Source organism: Rhododendron vialii, chromosome 9a (assembly GCF_030253575.1).
Source record: "Rhododendron vialii isolate Sample 1 chromosome 9a, ASM3025357v1".
In the NCBI taxonomy this organism is placed as follows: Eukaryota; Viridiplantae; Streptophyta; class Magnoliopsida; order Ericales; family Ericaceae; genus Rhododendron; species Rhododendron vialii.
In genome coordinates this window covers 28,435,658-28,453,188 of record NC_080565.1, presented here as the reverse complement: position 1 = coordinate 28,453,188, position 17,531 = coordinate 28,435,658, and the positions used below count along the sequence as shown (strand labels likewise).

At 38.4% G+C, this 17,531-nt stretch overlaps 1 protein-coding gene across 7 annotated transcripts; it reads right to left on the bottom strand.

The window, feature by feature from the left end:
• Positions 1-1,933: 1,933 nt before the first annotated feature.
• LOC131302031 (uncharacterized) lies at positions 1,934-17,273 on the bottom strand. 7 transcript variants are annotated; one of them, XR_009191562.1, is made up of 16 exons: positions 16,740-17,273; positions 14,446-15,461; positions 14,179-14,354; positions 9,868-10,058; positions 9,621-9,689; positions 8,323-8,395; positions 6,768-6,924; positions 6,345-6,636; positions 6,106-6,220; positions 5,839-6,002; positions 5,551-5,625; positions 5,152-5,218; positions 4,804-4,903; positions 4,350-4,415; positions 3,793-3,841; positions 3,495-3,683 (listed from the first exon to the last, which is right to left on the bottom strand). XR_009191562.1 is itself a non-coding variant. In XM_058328600.1 (13 exons), exons 1-13 carry the CDS (start codon positions 17,115-17,117, stop codon positions 4,800-4,802), a joined length of 2,877 nt encoding a protein of 958 aa, XP_058184583.1. In that variant the 5' UTR covers positions 17,118-17,273; the 3' UTR covers positions 4,707-4,799. The 7 variants fall into 7 exon arrangements, 2 of the variants coding, with proteins under 2 accessions (XP_058184583.1, XP_058184582.1); XR_009191564.1 differs by adding an exon at positions 15,577-15,707 and having other exon boundaries at positions 3,793-4,415; positions 16,740-16,871; XR_009191567.1 differs by adding an exon at positions 15,595-15,707 and having other exon boundaries at positions 3,793-4,415; positions 16,740-16,871.
• Positions 17,274-17,531: the final 258 nt, after the last annotated feature.

The window sequence follows — 17,531 nt, the reverse complement described above, 5'->3', positions numbered from 1 at the left end:
AGTTTATTGGTGACACTGGTGCCCTGGCTGCTATTCTTATGTATGACTTCATCTTCAGCTTGCTTGAGCAAATGAATGCCGAGATTAATATTGCAAGAAAATAATGTCATATTGGCGATAAAAATGAGATAGCTCTACTAAGAGGTCTACAAGTTGAGGATACTATTTTCATCCTATAAAATAATGGTAACCCTGTCACCCTCCAAATAAAATGACATTCAAGAAAATGAGCAATCGATGTTTTGTTCCCATTCTTATGTCATTCCAGATGTAGAGGTAAACATTAAATGGAATCTATTCAATTTTCCACTCATCTTTTCTAATCTTCTGGAAAATCCAAGCCAGTTTGTTTATATATTGTGCAAAAAGATTCCATCACAGATGAGCTCAATTGTTAGTAATCTGCCTTACTTAAAATCATCTTTATAAAACAATAACAAAAAACTGTCTTTATAACAAAAATACTACACATAAATGTGCATAGATCCGGACACAAATGTATCCAAAACAATCCCATGTGTGTGGGGTCCATGTACGTCAGTTACGAACACATTTGTGTCCATAGCAATGCAATTAAAAAAATGGAACACATTTGTGTCCACTAATGATAAGAAAAGAGTACAAAAATCTATCTATCTCTGTCTTTATGCAAATATGTTTGATCCTCTCAAGCCTCCAAACTTTAAATTCTAATTTTCTAGATTTTTTATAAAAAATAAAGAGAGAGGCTCTTGGGAAAGTGGGAGAGGGAGAGAGAGACTTCTGGAAGTTGAATATAGAGGAAAAATTATTCTATGCCCCTAGAAAACCGTTAAGTGGTACTCCAAAATTATTTTTCACACGCGTGTCTTTCAATGCAAAGAATGAGGCCAGTGCCAGCATGCATCGAACACGAGACTAGAAAAAATATAAAATTATCTTTTTTATCAACTAGCGTTGTGCCCGTTCGATACACAAGGACCGAAAACCACCAATGTAATTTTTTTTATACCGTGCATCCATCAGGCACAACCCTAGTTAAGGATAAAAGGGAAGTTCTGAGAACTATTTCCAAAAAAGAACAAGCGGATACAGTACTTGCTTGGGAGAGTCAAATTTGCTTGGTGGACCCAATAGCAGGGCGCTATTTCTACAACTATAAAATGAAAAGAATATTCTTGGAATTCTTTTCTTGCAGTAGAGAAACTGTCCCAGTTTCTCTGGCATGTGTTGTGTTGTACTCATATAATAAATTATTGGCATAACAAACCCGAAAATTCATTTTCGGGTACCGACGGTTTTCTTAGGGAAACCGTACCGACGGCCACGCCGGACAGTCTCCGGCCACCGGATAACCGATCCGAGCCGTCCAAAAATTTAAATAAATAAAAAAAACTAAGGGGCCCAACGCGGAAATCAACATTAGATGTGTGTAGGATGTTTAATCTAAACACTCTTTTTTTCGTGTATATACATATACATATACACGAAAAAAAGTGTTATATATACACGGAAAAAAGGTGTTTAGATCAAACATCCTACACACATCGGATACCGTTAATATCCGCGCTGGGCCCCTCAGTTTATTTTTTAAAATTTTTGAACGGCTCGAATCGGCCATCCGGTGACCGGAGACGGCCCGGCGTGGCCGTCGGTATGGTTTCCCTACGCCAGGTGTCGGTACGTATAGCAGGACTCTAACAAACCACCCTACTCTTGCTGGTATTGTTGTGTTTGTCTAACACAAAAGAATAATTCCTCTCCTCAACCAGAATAGCCAAACGGTGTAATTTCCGCGTCAATTGTAGACCTTCAAAATTCTAATATTTGACTCCTACACGTTATATCCACCTGGGTGAATTCGTGGAACCCTGGATTTACAAAGAGAGGTGGATTCAATGCAATCAAGACCCAGGACAGAGTCCTAAGTGGATTGGAGTAAACAAAAAAAGAGAGGCTGAAAACATCTTCGGCACTTCACTATCATTTATAACATCAAAATACTTTAGGATCTTGAATTTGTCGAGAGTACACAAATGGCACAAGCCTCAAATTGGACTTCTCACAAGAAAAGCAACAAACTTTTCTTAGATCTAGAGCTACAAACTTCTATGAAAATCAGCAAAGGGTGTACGAGTATTAGACCCATGATACACAGAGCTACACAAAATGAAACATGAATAACTTCTGTCCAACTTTGGGCAGAACTAGTGTTATTGACTCTTTCCTTTTGCCTCGTCAAACAAACCACCACCCTTTAGCAAGCTGTAACTACGCATAGAATAGCAGGATTTTCGACAAGAATCGGGAAGGGATACTAACCAAGATTCTCACCTTTTTTCGCTTATCTTTTACCTTTATCTCTCCTCTATGATACAAGACCAAATTCATGCCCAAACCATCTGGCATATAAGGTGGTCTAAATTGAAGTAACATTATAGCAGCACCACTACATTCCGAAAGCAGTCAAAGACGGTGCAAAAAAACCATAGGAAAACAATTGCAACTGAAATTCAATGAATAACACAAAAATAACTTATTCCTTTCTGATTTCTCTCCTCTTCACGGAGAAACACACCAAATCAATCTTGGTACTCTGTCCAGAAACAATGAAACTAAGACAAGGTAAACAGGATAATGCAACACACATCCACCAGTGCCTTCCCATCACCATTGCATTACTTGGCACCACACCCCACAGGGATACATCAAGTGCACATCCGACAAATTGTTCGATTGACGACAAACCAAAGTACTTCAAACTCTCATTAGAATCTCAATATCAACCAATAATGGTGCTACGACAAACGAAGACATTCTTTCTGGCATGCCATGACTATGTATCCACTACCCAGACGCGGGGGAGCTGCTGTCCCTTTAAAGGGCAGCAGCCTGCTGTCCCGGCCGATCGGGACTTGCTCCGGTCTCATTTCGATGATCGGAAATGTTCACTTCGTAGAGCTCGTTGAGGAAAACAAGTGTACCAAAAATTAGCTCGATCGAATATCATTAAGTGCATTGTCGGAATATTTTTTTCTTGAAAAGAATTGGATCAAATCCACTGGAACCCATTATTGGCAAGTTATATGTGTTCCGATCAGGCACTTAATGATATCCAATCGAGCTAATTTTTGATACACTTTTTCTACTTGACGAGCTCTACGAAGTGAATGTTACCGATCATCAAAGCGAGACCGGAACGAGTCCCAATCGGCCAGGACAGCAGGCTGCTACCTCTTAAAGGGACAGCAGCTCTCCTGCCTCCCCACTACCCACAGACCACTAGGTTGAGTAAAGTAGCATTACACCGAATTTTCTCCAGTCAAAAAGAAAAGAAAAAGGAAAGAAGTAGGAGTATATGCTTTTAAAACTTAATTCAGCTAAATCATAATCAAAGATTGGATCACTCCCATCATTGCAAGGATAAATTTATAAGTAAAAAATTGCATGACAAGCTGGACAAATGCAAAAGGCCAATCAATGATTCTCGAATTTCTAGAAGTATAATAACTACTCACTGAAGCATGGTTACTTTGATAATGCACCTATGTGACAGTGTAATATGTAATCACAAAAGCATGGTTATAAACCACACCGACTTTGATAATGCACCTATGATGATATTGAAATGTAAGTTCAAACCACCAGGAGAAGGAAAGAAATACGGATACTTACAAGAGTTCTGGAAGCATGGAAGTTGTACCCTGAAACAATAAAAGCCCATATCAGACACATTTTCATTCGAATTATAAGCACTGGATATCATCTCAAATTGAAAACAGGAAAAGCAGTTAGTAAAACAAGGTGACTCACTGGAAAGCAGTTTAACTTCTAGGCTCCAGCACACTTCCAATGCAAACTCCTCCAGAATGACCAAACCATGTATAAGACGTAATGCAAGCTCATTAGAATAGGCATTTGTTCAAAGGCACAACCAAAAGAACTGAACATACAGAAGCACGGATTATATACGTCACTACGACAGTAACACATCACCACAAAGTAAATTTATGTATTTAAACTTGAATGCGGATAAATCATGCATGCAACTACATCTCCAAGCAGCATATTTACACTTCCGAGAAGTTTACCCTTTTCCGCTGATGCATGTGAGCATTACCCTTTTCACATTCCCATAACGATAGAAATTACAAACAACTGGATAACAATAATGTGTCATGCATACTCTCATAAATGAAGGTGTGGTCCAGAGAACTTTCACACCAAGTAGTGGATAAATGTTGTATGAATTTTCAGTCACTACCCCTAAAAACAACTATTGGAAAGAGAAAATATAACCACCAAAACAGAGATCAAGTATGGAGATTCAAGGGTGTCACATAAAGGCCCTAATAAACAAACCAAGGTACCTTCTCCAGAGTGCCGTTTAGTATCTAAAGCACTGATTGGTTGCCTCATAGCACTGGAAGTATCTCCTGAATGAGAAATTAAATTAGATTCTCCAGGACCCAACCAACTCAGGAAAATAAAAATCTAAAGTGAATGAAAGTAGAAAAAAGGTAGTCCATAGAGAATAAATTCAACACCCGGGAAACTGGGCAACATTTCATACGACGACAATTGCCATCTGGGACTATCAAGGGAAGCACAAAAGTACATGGGACCCTGGCTATCTTGGGCATAATATTAAAGTCAACCTTAACACTTTGCAATCCCTATTGAATACAGTTTCAGTAATTTATATGGGATCGAAAAACATGATAATATTACTCTGCAAGAATTATTTAGAAAATCAAATGGTTGTCGTCAAGAATGGTTACAAGAGGAAAGGAAGAAACAAACGCCTTTGGCGAGATGTCTTACAATAGAAACAGTAAACATTCCCCTGAAAGGACCACCAAGAGGCCTCCATACCAAAGTTCATCTCTTCTGACTCCTCCATGCCAAGAACTGTCCCAAAGCTCTTAGGCCAGCATACAGAAGATGAAGACAGATAAATGCCCAATGATTAGTGAGTTCAATATAACTTTAGCCAATATACAATGCAATCATAACAGCATTTCTGGAGTCATAAAATCAGCATCCTAATTCACTTGCCCGTGATGAATGGATGGCTCAATGCCTGTGATACTGTTATCCTCTTATCTGGATCTAATACAAAAACTTTTTCTAGAAGATCTCTGAAATTGGCTAACATCTTCAAATCCTCACCAGGAGAGCTTGTAACTATTGCACCTATATCTTTTGGCTTGATGCTAGGGATCAACCTCTTTATAGTCTGCATGACAGAATTTAATATATCACGATGTTGCACCAAAAGATCTCATCTAGAACAAGCACAGGCATGATTACCTATGTGGGGATCTAGCTTTTCTGAATGGAAATGAAAAGGAAAAGAAAATTAAAAGCCTATTTTTTCGTGGATTACAAAAATGTAAAGGTAACGAACATAGTTTATCTATAAATCCCATCTTTTGTTTGGTTACAACGACAATAAAATTAACAATTAACAACATTTCCCATCCATTTTCCTTTCCATGTCAAATTCAACATCCAAAAATAACCTTAGCACCAAGAAACATGAAAAGATTACATAAGGTTTATGCCTACCTTCTTTGTGACAGGATCATCTTCTGTGGCAAGAAAATTCAAATCTTGGTCAAAATGTTGCTCTGTGAAACCTCCCTGTCAGGTGTTGAGAAGAAGAGGAAAAATACAAATCAAAAGCAAGCACAGTTGGTTCTAAGTCGCACCATATGAGAAACATATGGTTGATGACTGCAGAATTACATCAAAGGTATTTAGTTACCAGACAAGATAACAATGAGAGAAAATCGAGCCTGACAAAAAAAAAGGAATTCCGCTATACATTTTTGCACAGCTGAAGTGCATACTTACCTTTCGAATCATCTTCTTTGGAAAGGGACCTTTTAATTCCATATGAAGCCGAAGCATGTCATTGTTTGTAGCACCTGGAAAAAGAACTTTTCCAGCATAGAGCTCAAATAAACAGCAACCAACTGACCAAATATCCATTGGATGATCATATGGCAAACCTAGAACTACAGTAGGAAAAGAAGATTGTTTTTAGGTTTTCTTCCACCAGAACATAAAATCCTTTGGAAAGAAACAGAACTGACAATATAGCTCAAGAGTAATGCTTACTTATCTCAGGTGCACGATAAAAGCGGCTCACAAGGTAAGGTGTAATTTCATTTTTACCAGCAAACATAGCATTACCAAAATCACAAAGTTTCAGCACATTTTTCGCTTCATTTACCTAGAAAGATTGAATAAAGACAAGTTAAGACATCTATGCATATACCTAAGAAAAAAATACGAAAAGTCGACTATGTAACCACAAAACAAGCAAGCCAAACTAAATATGAGTACTGTTTACCTACCAGCATATTGTCTGGCTTTATATCACAGTGAAGAACGCCACAGTTTCTGAGATGCTTTAGCGCAACAAAAAGTTGTTTCGCATATGTTCTCACAGCAGTTAGTTTGAGTCCAATGTTACGGCCAAACTTCTTTAAGACTTCACGTAGATTCATATGAAGCGATTCGAAAACCAAACAAAGATGATTCCGGTATTTAAACGATGATTGGAAACGAACACAATGGCGCTTATTGTCTGGGTCAGCAACAACCAACTTCTTCAAGATGATCAATTCCTCCTTACCAGCTTTATGCCTGTATAAATTGGAATACAAAGAGAGAATACAAAGAGAAGTTTAATAATAAAAAATTGAAAAAATCCCTTAGAGAAATTATCCAAAATTAACAAGCAAAGAAAAGGTAGGGGGTTGGGCTTCGTGACTTACATGTGTTCGTTATTACGTATAATTTTTATAGCTACTTCGTCTGGATTGCCAGGCCCACCCTTGAGATCTTTTGCACGAACTACTGTTGAAAATACTCCTTTTCCATGAGCAGCAGTAACTTCATATCGACCATCAAGTATTTCCCCACACCGGTAGCCTGCATAGAAGAGATAGCAGGAGAACTATTTACTAAATTTCGGCACAAATCTCATGCACAGATAAGCCTACAGCGGCCCTTATCTGAAAAATGTTTAACTATTTACTAAATTTTGGCACAAATCTCATGCACAGATAAGCCTACAGCAGCCCTTATCTGAAAAATGTTTAATGACTCTCTCTCTCTCTCTCTCTCTCTCCCCCCCCCCCCCCCCCCCCCCCCTTCCCCTCTCTCTCACTCTCAGCCAACTTCAATGGTCCTCAATGTCGAAGAAAGGAATCAGTCACGATTCCTGTTCTACATCTCTCAATCGATTCTGCAGCTTCCCTAAATTCTCAGTGATCAATTAAACAAGCCATGAATGGAGATTGAAGGTAGAGTGATCTCTCTTTTACGATCTCACAGTCTCACTAGTCCCATTGAGTATTTTTTTATTTGCAATCAACAACACTGCGTCTCTCAGTCCGGTTCATTAGTTTAGGTTGGGCCGGTTTACTCCGGTTCCCGGTTTGAGAGACCTAGACGGAAATGCAAAGAAAATTTAGTTGGGAGGTTTAATGTTCTTCATAAACCGAAAAGTTCGGTTGTGATAATTGTCGAAAACTGGACCAAACAGGACCGATTTCACCCCTAGGCCCAAGAACTAGTTGGGAGGTTTTCCCAGTGATTTTTCCCCCGGGTATATGCAATCAGAGAAGATTCTTATCAGAGTAGTGTTAAGAAAACAATTTCAAAACTCCTTGAGAAGGACAAATTAAAGATCGGCATGCCTATATTACCCCAGTGCAATAACATTAAAGGAAAACAAATCGTCAACATCTACATTTTTACAAGCAGGAGACTTCCCTCAGGGATTTCATTCCGTCATATATCAGTTGGATAAATAGCAACATCCAACACGATTGAAATTGGTTGGATAAGTAGAAACCCAAGCAACCTAATGTGGCAGCCAGAACAGGAAGCCAAAAAAAAACCTTTTCCACCAATGTACAAGCTCCTTGAGCAAGTGTTTGCTTACTCCATCAGATACTGACGGGGTTGCTTGAAAAATAGACTTAATAAAAACCAAGTTGTCATTTAAACCCCTAATACTAAAAATCCTTTCTGTTGTGATCTCTATCTCACTCGGTAATCGGTATACTTTTCAATCACCCTTCTGCTTTGCCTGAGATGGTCCTCTCTTTCCAATCACGCGAGTCAAGTTATAACTGAAGCCTTGATATAAGGTAACTCAGAAGTTCAAACTGAAATAAGCCTTGATATAAGGTAACTCAAAAGTTCATAAACAATCACTACTAACGCAAGCCCAAAACAACAGGGAGAAGTTGTCATCAAGTGGTAAAACAAACTAGGAAACAAAACAGAAGGAAAATGATTGCTGAATAAGAGAGTACTTACTGTAATACCCTTCTGCATCATCCCAATTGTCATGAAGACCACTTCTTTCAATTACTAAACCATCTCCTTTTCCCTGCATTGAAAGCAGAAGTTAAGGCAATTAGCGGAACGCAGGGTATAAAAGCCACTGTCAGACGAAGAAAATGCACAACTTGTAGCGCATAAATCATGAGTAATCAATGATTACTGTAGAATCTGAATTCAAAGGCAATTAGCTGAATGCAGTATATAAAAGCCACCGTCAGACTAGAAAACGATGCACAAGTTGTAACACATAAATCGTGAAAGCGAACCCAATCCCTTATCATAAAGCAGTGCCAAAATGCAACTATCAGACGACTTAGCATCCTCCTCCACATTACAAACTTCAGAAAAGTACATTGCACGAAAGATACATTATCAACTTAGCCATTTTCTAGAAATAAAGAAAACCTAATGAAGGACCTTCTTACCACACACACACAGAGAGCAGATGCAAATTGGGCATTCAAACCATCAAATTAAAGACAGAAACCAGAGAAGCCAAACAACTCTTAAGCCTTAAAATACACTAGGCACCACATCAGATTTAGCAAGTATGAACTATATCCTCATCCTCAGTCCACCATCGCATCTAAACAAGCAGTAAAAGCAATATTCTTCAGCTTTTTTCTGCAACACTAAAAGCAAAGTAGCTAATCATGCAGTGAAGTCACAAATTTTGGTTCCCCTGTAACGCTAGGGCAATTCTCAAACCAGAGTGCACATGGAGTGTTATGAGGTGTCACTGGGAATACTCTCAAACCTTTGGACTTCTTGAGTTGGACAGCTTTCAGTGCTTGTGTAACCAGGTCAGGATAAAGTTACATACAGGAGAGCTTGCAGATATTGGCACAAACAAACAACCTCTCTAGAGAAGAAAAATGACTAAAGAAAAGTACCTTTCAATCCTTAACAGATTGTTTATTTATGTAACGTGCATAAAAGCAAAAATTGTTTCGACATCAGGTTTATTTAACTGCTTGACAAAGTTACCTAGCTGCTGAAATTGATTAACAAATCATTGTGATACATTGGAAGGAAATATAAGTACTAACTATTACATGGTAAATGCATGTTTTAAGCCTATTCATATTTACATGACATATGGAAAAGCAGACTCACTCACTTTCTAGAATAGTGACAACCTGCATCAAAAATGAAAGGTGGAAATCTCATTTATAGTTTCACACTTAAAGACAGCCCCTAATAGGAGGAAGCATGGATAGCGGAACTGTAAAAAAATGGACCATCATATATTTGATAGGCAAAAGACTTACTATTTTACGGACTCCAGCAGGCGACTCTCCAAAAATGTCATCACAAAACATATCATCGGACTTCTCATTCTGCATTTTTATAAGACAAAAGTCATGTGCCTATATTTGAAGCCAAGCAATAAAAAAACATAACTCTTCCATTTGAGTGCAAATATGGGAGTTGAGTATTTTTGTCAGAAGAAGTTTCATGGGGACATAGGAAAACTAGAAAGTTATAGTATGCAGAGTTCTTAGCAGAAGATCACACCTTAGGAGTACCTTCTCCCAGTCCCCCAGCAACAGAAGTCCTGCCCAAAGCAGAAATCTCGTTTTGTCGAGGAGATTTCTCAACAGTAGATGATGGGCCAACAAATGAGGCATCCACGCTTTCAGTCTTACTGCCAATAGTTTCACTAATGGTAGCTGCCTGCTCCGAACTTTGTTCAACGTGCTCCGTATCTGTCCATATGCAACAAATGTTAGCTATATATCACAAATATGACAAAAATAACATTGAGATATTGCGAAGGGGTGGTCACAAGCTAATCAAGATGCCCACAAGCTAATCCATATTATCCGTGTGGTGCGAAGGGGTGGTCACAAGCTAATCGAGATGCCCACAAGCTAATCCGTATTATCCGTGTCGGTGGTGCCAGTTTCCGCAAAGGGGTGATCACCGGAGGTGGAACCAGTGGTGGTTTGTACTCTCTCTCTCTCTCTCTCTCTCTCTAGGGAGGGGGGGAATACAATTTCAGGGTTTGGTTTTTTTCCCATGTAAGCTGATGTGGCATGGGGCCCACCGTCACGTCTGCGTTGGGGGTTGGGTCGGGGTTTCGTGTCAGGTAACGTAGACTTATTCAGCGCAAGTTGGCACACAAAGTAGAGACATGTGCTGGGTAGGGGGAGAGAGTGTGTGTGAACGTGGGGAACTCCTCTCTCCATATACACATGTATAAATATTCATACTTTTTACCTTGCACAAATAATATTTTACAATAAGAGCCTGTTTGGTTACCTACTTTTTACATTTTTGAATTTTGACCGTTTGGCTCCCTCATTATGAGAAAATGAGTTTAGAGAAGAGAAGTAAGAAGTAGGAGGAAAGGAGCTTTTTGACTTCTCATTTTCCATTTTTTCCAAGGTGAGAGAAAGGTGGGAAATAGAAATGTCCTACTTCACCTGAAGATCAACGGCAAGAATTTCATTGTGGGGTCACTTTTTGGGGAGAAATTCCCTGAACTTAAATTGGATTTGGTCTGCGAGAAAGAATTTGAGCTGTCGCATGACTAAGAAAATGGGATTGTCTCCTTTTGTGGATATGTTGTAGGAAGGCCTAAAACATATCCTTGGGATTAATTCCTTCATGTTTAGTTTGGTCTTTATGCAATTTCTGATTTGTTCATGACTGTTGCTTTCTCTCTCTACTGTTGTGGTAGAGGGAGATGGTGAGTCTTCAGTTTATGCTTAGGATAATCAATTTTCATTGTCTTAACTTGATAATTTTTTGTTTTTACTTTTTATTTTTAGATCCGAATGGAGATAATGAAGCTGCCCATAATCCAGCCGAGATGGTTGGCCAAACTTAGATTTGGCCATCCTAATCTGCAACAAAATTGGTAGCATTAGACAAAGATTCCGCTTGAAACTTATCTTGGAAGGAATCCCTTGATGACCAACTAGTTGTCCCTCAACGTAACCAACTGCTTGCCCTTGAACTGATTTCAATTCTCAGATCGGGTGAAAATGTATCTAATTTAGACAGCTGTTGTAATTCCCAATCTCATATGTGTGTTCAGTGATTAGCGCTGAGGCGTACGCTTTTTAAATCATTGAGCACACGTATGAGATTGAAAATTACAACTGTCTAAATTAGGTACATTTTCTCCCAATCTGAGAATTGAAATCAAATCAAGGTCAACCAATTGGTTACGTTCAGGGACAACCACTTGAGCATCAACGACTTCCTTCCAAAACTTAGAGATAAGCTTCAAGCGGAATCTTTCTCTAATGCTACCAATTTTGTTGCGGATTAGGATGGCCAAATCTAAGTTTTGGCCGACCATCTTGGCAGGATTATGGGCAACTTCATTATCTCCATCCTCATCCAGATCTAAAAATAAAAAGTAAAAACAAAAAATCATTAAGCTTAGACAATGAAAAAATCATTAAGCTTAGACAATGAAAATTGGTAATACTTTGTTAAAACATAAACTGAAGACTCAATCTCCCTCTATCACAGCAGTGATAAGAGATAAAACAACAGTCAACGAAACTTGTTTAACAGATCAGAAATTGCATAATATCAAATTAAACATGAAAAGGAATTAATCCAAGGATATGTTTTAGGCCTTTCTACAACATATCCACAAAAGGATTGTCTCAGCTCAAATTCTTTCTCGCAAACCAAATCCAATTTACGTTGAGGGAATTTCTCCCCAGAAAGTGACCCCACAATGAAATTCTTGCCGTTGATTTTCAGGTGAAGTAGAAACAATAAAAACTATTCCATTGGTTCTATACTATTACAAATCAAAATAACAAACTATATCACTTTCACAAATAGTTCAACTGCATTGATTATGACCTGGGTAATACACATGACTTTGCCTTCACGAGATGTGACTTTGCGGGACTGTCTAGCTTTTTGATCACACTGCATTAGCTAGGCTTTCATAGCCTTAAGGCTTACAAATGCTTCTGCCTCTTCTTGAAGGAAATGTTGATGCATGCATGAATATATAGATGGATGCTGATCCTAATTTTTTTTCTCTCTTCAATCATTACTCACGAGTCACAACCACCAAATAGAAATATAAAATAAAACAATAGGAAGATACATTCAAATGAGTACTACTAACTACCACCGAATTTACAAAAATAAAACAAATGGATGTACGTAAGTAAAATTCAAAGCTTTGAATGAGGATTGAGGGCAAGAGGGTAATTCCACATACCAACTCACCTAGGCAATTGCTGACTAGGGAAAGGCATAATGGACCCTTTAAAAGCTTATTACATTAAGTACAACCGTGTGGTCCTAATAATCTAGAAGTTCTAGTTGTAAAATTCGCAAAGGAATATGTATGCATACGGAAGGAATACATGGGTGCAGGGTTTAAAAGTTCAAATAAGCTTGAAGATGAGCAAATTAGCTATATATAACCCCTATCAATTAACAATTCACCACTATCTCTGACTTCCAAAAGCAAAACCAAGCACATCCTCCAGAGTTTCAATCATTCACATGAATATAACGCACATCGGATTTATATAGACAGTTAGGACTAAATGCAGCAAATGTCATCCTAGTCAATAATTAAAGTAAGAAAGTTCATAAACACTTGCACATCAATGGATCTAACCACATAACAAGGAGCAACAAAAATTTCTAAACAAGAAGCAACAAAAATTCTAAGATTTATGTGCACACAAGGCAACACAAAACAAAGAGTGACACCTATGAATATAGAGAATGAAATAGAATTGCAGAGCACCGAATTACTTAACAAATCATGAAACCTCTCCATCCACCCAAATAAATATCAATGCTACACTACCATTAGATTATTTATCAATGTTCCTCTGTTGCAATTTACCTGAAGTTAGACAAACAGAGTTTCACAAAATGATATAAAAAGGTCAAAAAGGGTTGCAAAGAATAATCTAGATATCAATCTTGAATTGCGCTAGCCGAACACATTTCAAAATAAACATCCAAGATCAGCCACCCAATAAATTAAGGTTCAAGCACAGATTACTCAATACTCCAAATTTTCAGGTTTCGCTTGAATATTACTCGTGAAGAGGAAAACATGGATGAGTAGAATTTCACAAACATGTAATCATGAACTCCACACGTAGTCAGTCAAACACCACACAAGTCATGCAAGCACAAATAACACATGTATACAAGCACAAATAAGTTTAGTGCATCCATCATGTGTGTGAACTTATAGCTCTGAGGTTTCAAAATTAGAACTTTAAAAACCAAAATCATATACATGTCTGATCCTTATTGTAGTTGAATTATCAGATACCATATTCCCAATTGATCCCAAATAAGACCTAATACCTAAGCTCTGATACCAAGTTTGTCACGACCCAAACCCGGGGGATAATATTTTGTGACCGGCTAGGACTTTAAATCACCCCAGGCCTTAACTAACCCATATTTTATAACTTTTCAACTTATTAAACTTTTTAATTTAATAAAACGGAAGCATTGAAATACAATACACTCAGAGTTGACTATACCTTAGTGCCATTCGATAAAATACTACTATACCTTAGTGGATGAACTCTTTTTTTTTTGACAAGTACCTTAGTGCGTGATTAGTATATATGACACAATAAAAACTACATGTCGGGAACACTGGGTTCTACAACCAAAAATCAGATAAACATATTAGCAGCCAAGATTTATCTAAACTTGCAAACTTAGAAGATAACCTCGGAAAACAGACTGACTGAATCCATATTTAAGGCAGCTCACAGATTGAAATCCCTATCTATTCCAACGATTAAATAGATAAGGACGATGAATTAAATATATGGAAGGTATGTAGATCGAAGAGCTTACCCTTATCCTCCAAATGAGGCTCATGCTGCTGCTGTAACTGCTGACTCTTGTATTTTTCAAGAATAGCCTGCCTTCTTCTTCTACTCTCCTCCTTAATTCTGTTAATATCTTCGTCTTCCTGATCCACAAGTTGCAATGCAATCCTCTCCTGGTACTCTTCTTGTTCATCTTCATCTCTGTGGCCAAAAAAGGAAACAATATCAGTCCATGAAAGAAGAATATCCTACTTTACCCAACAATTACATGGCTCTTCAAGAGAAAGAAGACCTTTCAAGTTTATCTTCGTCCTCGCCCATAGAATTCATTTTGGTTGTATGGTTTTTCCCGGTCCTGTCCCCCCTGAAATTGGTTTCATCGTGTCTCGAACCCTCATAACGATCATAAATATCTCCATTGTCAACATTATTGTCATAATTGCGGTGTCTGCTAAACCTACCACTTTCTTTATCCCTTTCTCGGCCTCTTATTCTATCTCTTCCACTATCCCTATCCCATTCCCTCTCTTCCTCCCTCTGCCTCCTACTTTCCCTCTCCTGCTCTCTTTCCTTGTCCTTCTCTCTTCCCCTCTCTCTCCCCCTATCCCTATCTCTCGACTTCTCCCTCTCCCTGTCCCAGTCCTGTTCCTCTTCTCTTTTTCTGTCCCTGCCCACCTCCCTTCTCTCTCTATCTTTGTCCCAAGTGTCCCAACTCCCCTCCCTCCCTCTGTCTTGTGCCTCTCTGCTGTGGTGCCTGTCCAGACCCCTAGCATATCTACTATAACTAGAACTACGTTCCCTACCGTTATCCCCCAATAAATCTCTATTGTCATGTCGGTAATCCCGACTTCGTCCAACAATTTTGCCGTCATCCAAACCAGTTGATTTCCAAGAGGAAGCCTCTTCTACAACGCTTCGCGATCGAGATCTTTCCCTTGCTCGATCATGCGACTCCGATCTGTTCCTACTATGAATCTTTTCATGGTATCTATCATGGGAAGGAGAGAATGCCATGTCTTCGTGTTTGTACCCATTGTTGCCAGAAGACGACGATTTCCTCCAATCTCTCGATCTTGAATCGATGCCATCTTCACAGTAGCCCTTTTGCTTGCGACTACATTTACCAGGGGACTGAGATCCTGTGAGAGGCCTAAAGCTTTCTATAAGCACTTCCCGTCCAACATCTCCATTAACATAATTCTCGGAACTTGGCCTCCCCAGAAAGCCAACCCCGTTACTGATGTTACTACCATCAGTTATACCTACAAATTCATCCATTGTTCGGTTGTTCACCAACTTATGAACTCCCTGCATAACATAGCATACATAAATAGATCACATTAGAGAATTCCAAGTACATAAGCACCCACAAAAAAGTGGGAACAAAAAACATAATGGCTAAAAGTGTACAAAAAATTGAAACCTTGTATCCAGTTCTTACAAATCCATTGAAAGCCATCAGTCTTCAGCGAACGCCTAGAAGACCTTGCCAGGTAAAATTTAGCAACGTGCAGTGCAAATCTTTTGGAATTCATGTCTCTTATCTGTGTTATACTGTGGTGCAAACAGATTCTAACATATACACATGAGACACCTCATGTACGTCATAACTTCAACGATGTCATCATGAACACAATCAAATTTCAGTACAATATTACAATATCAATCGAGAGCTCTCTTTGGTTACTGAGAAATCAACATCGAAAACATTGTGATTCCTACGTTTCTACACTCCGCTCAGCTTATTCATTTTGAAAAAACTAAAAGATGTGTTTCCGTTGCAATTTCAAATGATAACTTATCTTGGTGTTCCAGCTTGTCTGACCTTAAAAAATAATAACTTTTTACGATCCATTTTGTAGTTTTTTCATTTGGAGCTGTTAAATTGTGTTTATATAGATCCTATACAAGAGCCTCTATACAACTTCTATGTAGAATCCATTCATTGATTAAAAGTAAATAAATAAATTTAACAGCTTATTTAACGAAATAACTTGAACTTTCATCACACAACCTATAAAACAAATGCATCAAAATAGATTTGCAAACTATTTTAAGCCTCTTTAAGTATCTAACCTACAATATACAATTAACCTAACTTATAATAAGTTAGTAACTAATACCAAACGTTTTATTTTGGCTAATTTATCGTCAAAAATTTTTGGTTAGTTTTGCATCAATGTTTTGTGAATTACTAGGTCGTCTCGACAAAACAGATCTGAAAAGTAAAAAATTATGTTTGAGGCTAAAACCTTTTTTAATAAAGCCAAAAATAATCTAAACCAGACTAATTTTTGGATCATTATTGTATTTTTGAATAAATAGTTAGTATGGAATTTTTTTTTTTTACTTTTTCGATTCACTTCATTGGGACCAACTAAGATTTTTTAATAAAGAAAAAAAAAAAACGGCCAAATTATTTAGCCAAAACAGGTAAGTTGTTCTACAAGTTCGGTCTTACTATTTTGTTTTCTTCGAAGGAACAATAATTCGCCTACAGTTTTCCTAATTTTCTCAGCAACCAATCAGACTACAACATCAAAATGCAATCTTACAACAAATAGCGTAACAAGAAACCGAACACACCGTGCCATAATCGTCAGAACCACCACGAGCTTCACCCGCCCTTAATTCGCCCGACTTCACGTCAGAATCCGCTCTCCTCTTCTCTGCATCCGCATCGCCGCCGTTAAAACCGTCGTCGTCTTCGACGATCTCTCCTTCCTCCATATCATCGTAAGCGAGTCGAGGTCCCGATACGATGCGCGGAGGAAGAGAACCCTCCTCTTTTCCCCCACGCTTGCCTTCCATTTCGACTTCTTCCTCGCCCTCTATGTGCTTTCGGCTGCGGTGGTGGTGGCGGCGGTGGCCGTGCTTGCGGCGTTTCGAGGGCTCCAAGGAGTCGTCGGAAGTGGAGGAACGGCGGTCTTTCCGACGGGTGGGGTCTTGGGAATCGCTGGCCATGGTGATTTGCGTCTGTCAGAGGGGATTAGGGTTTTTCTTTTCTTGGGTGGAAAGGAACGAGTTGGGGTGTAGGGAGGAATTTTTTGAAATTTATGGAGTAACAGAAGAGAAAAGCTCGAGTTTCTCGCTTATTCTTTTTTTTTTTTGGTCAAACGGAAAATCAGTTTCTCGCTTATTCAGAAAGGAGTTATCTAGGCTCTGATTGCAAGGACAAGAAACGAAAAGAATTTTTCTTCTATTGTTGTTTGGTCGCAGAGAAAAAGAGAATAAAATAAAGATTTTGAAGGCAGTGGTCGCAGAGAAAAAGAGAATAAAATAAAGATTTTGAAGGTAGTGAACTGTTAATTTTTCCTCTTATTTTTCTCTCATTTTTTTTTTCTTTTATTTTTCGTTTCTTTTTTTTTCTTTCTATAA

What these genes read in the sequence shown, in the direction of transcription:
- LOC131302031 (XM_058328599.1), bottom strand. Translation starts at nt 17,117, where the DNA reads ATGGCCAGCGATTCCCAAGACCCCACCCGTCGGAAAGACCGCCGTTCC. An exon ending in GACGAAGATAAACTTGAAAG is followed by an intron (nt 14,355 to 14,445) that starts GTCTTCTTTCTC and finishes TTTTGGCCACAG; the next exon opens with AGATGAAGATGAACAAGAAG. An exon ending in ATGATCCTGTCACAAAGAAG is followed by an intron (nt 5,219 to 5,550) that starts GTAGGCATAAAC and finishes TCTGTCATGCAG; the next exon opens with ACTATAAAGAGGTTGATCCC.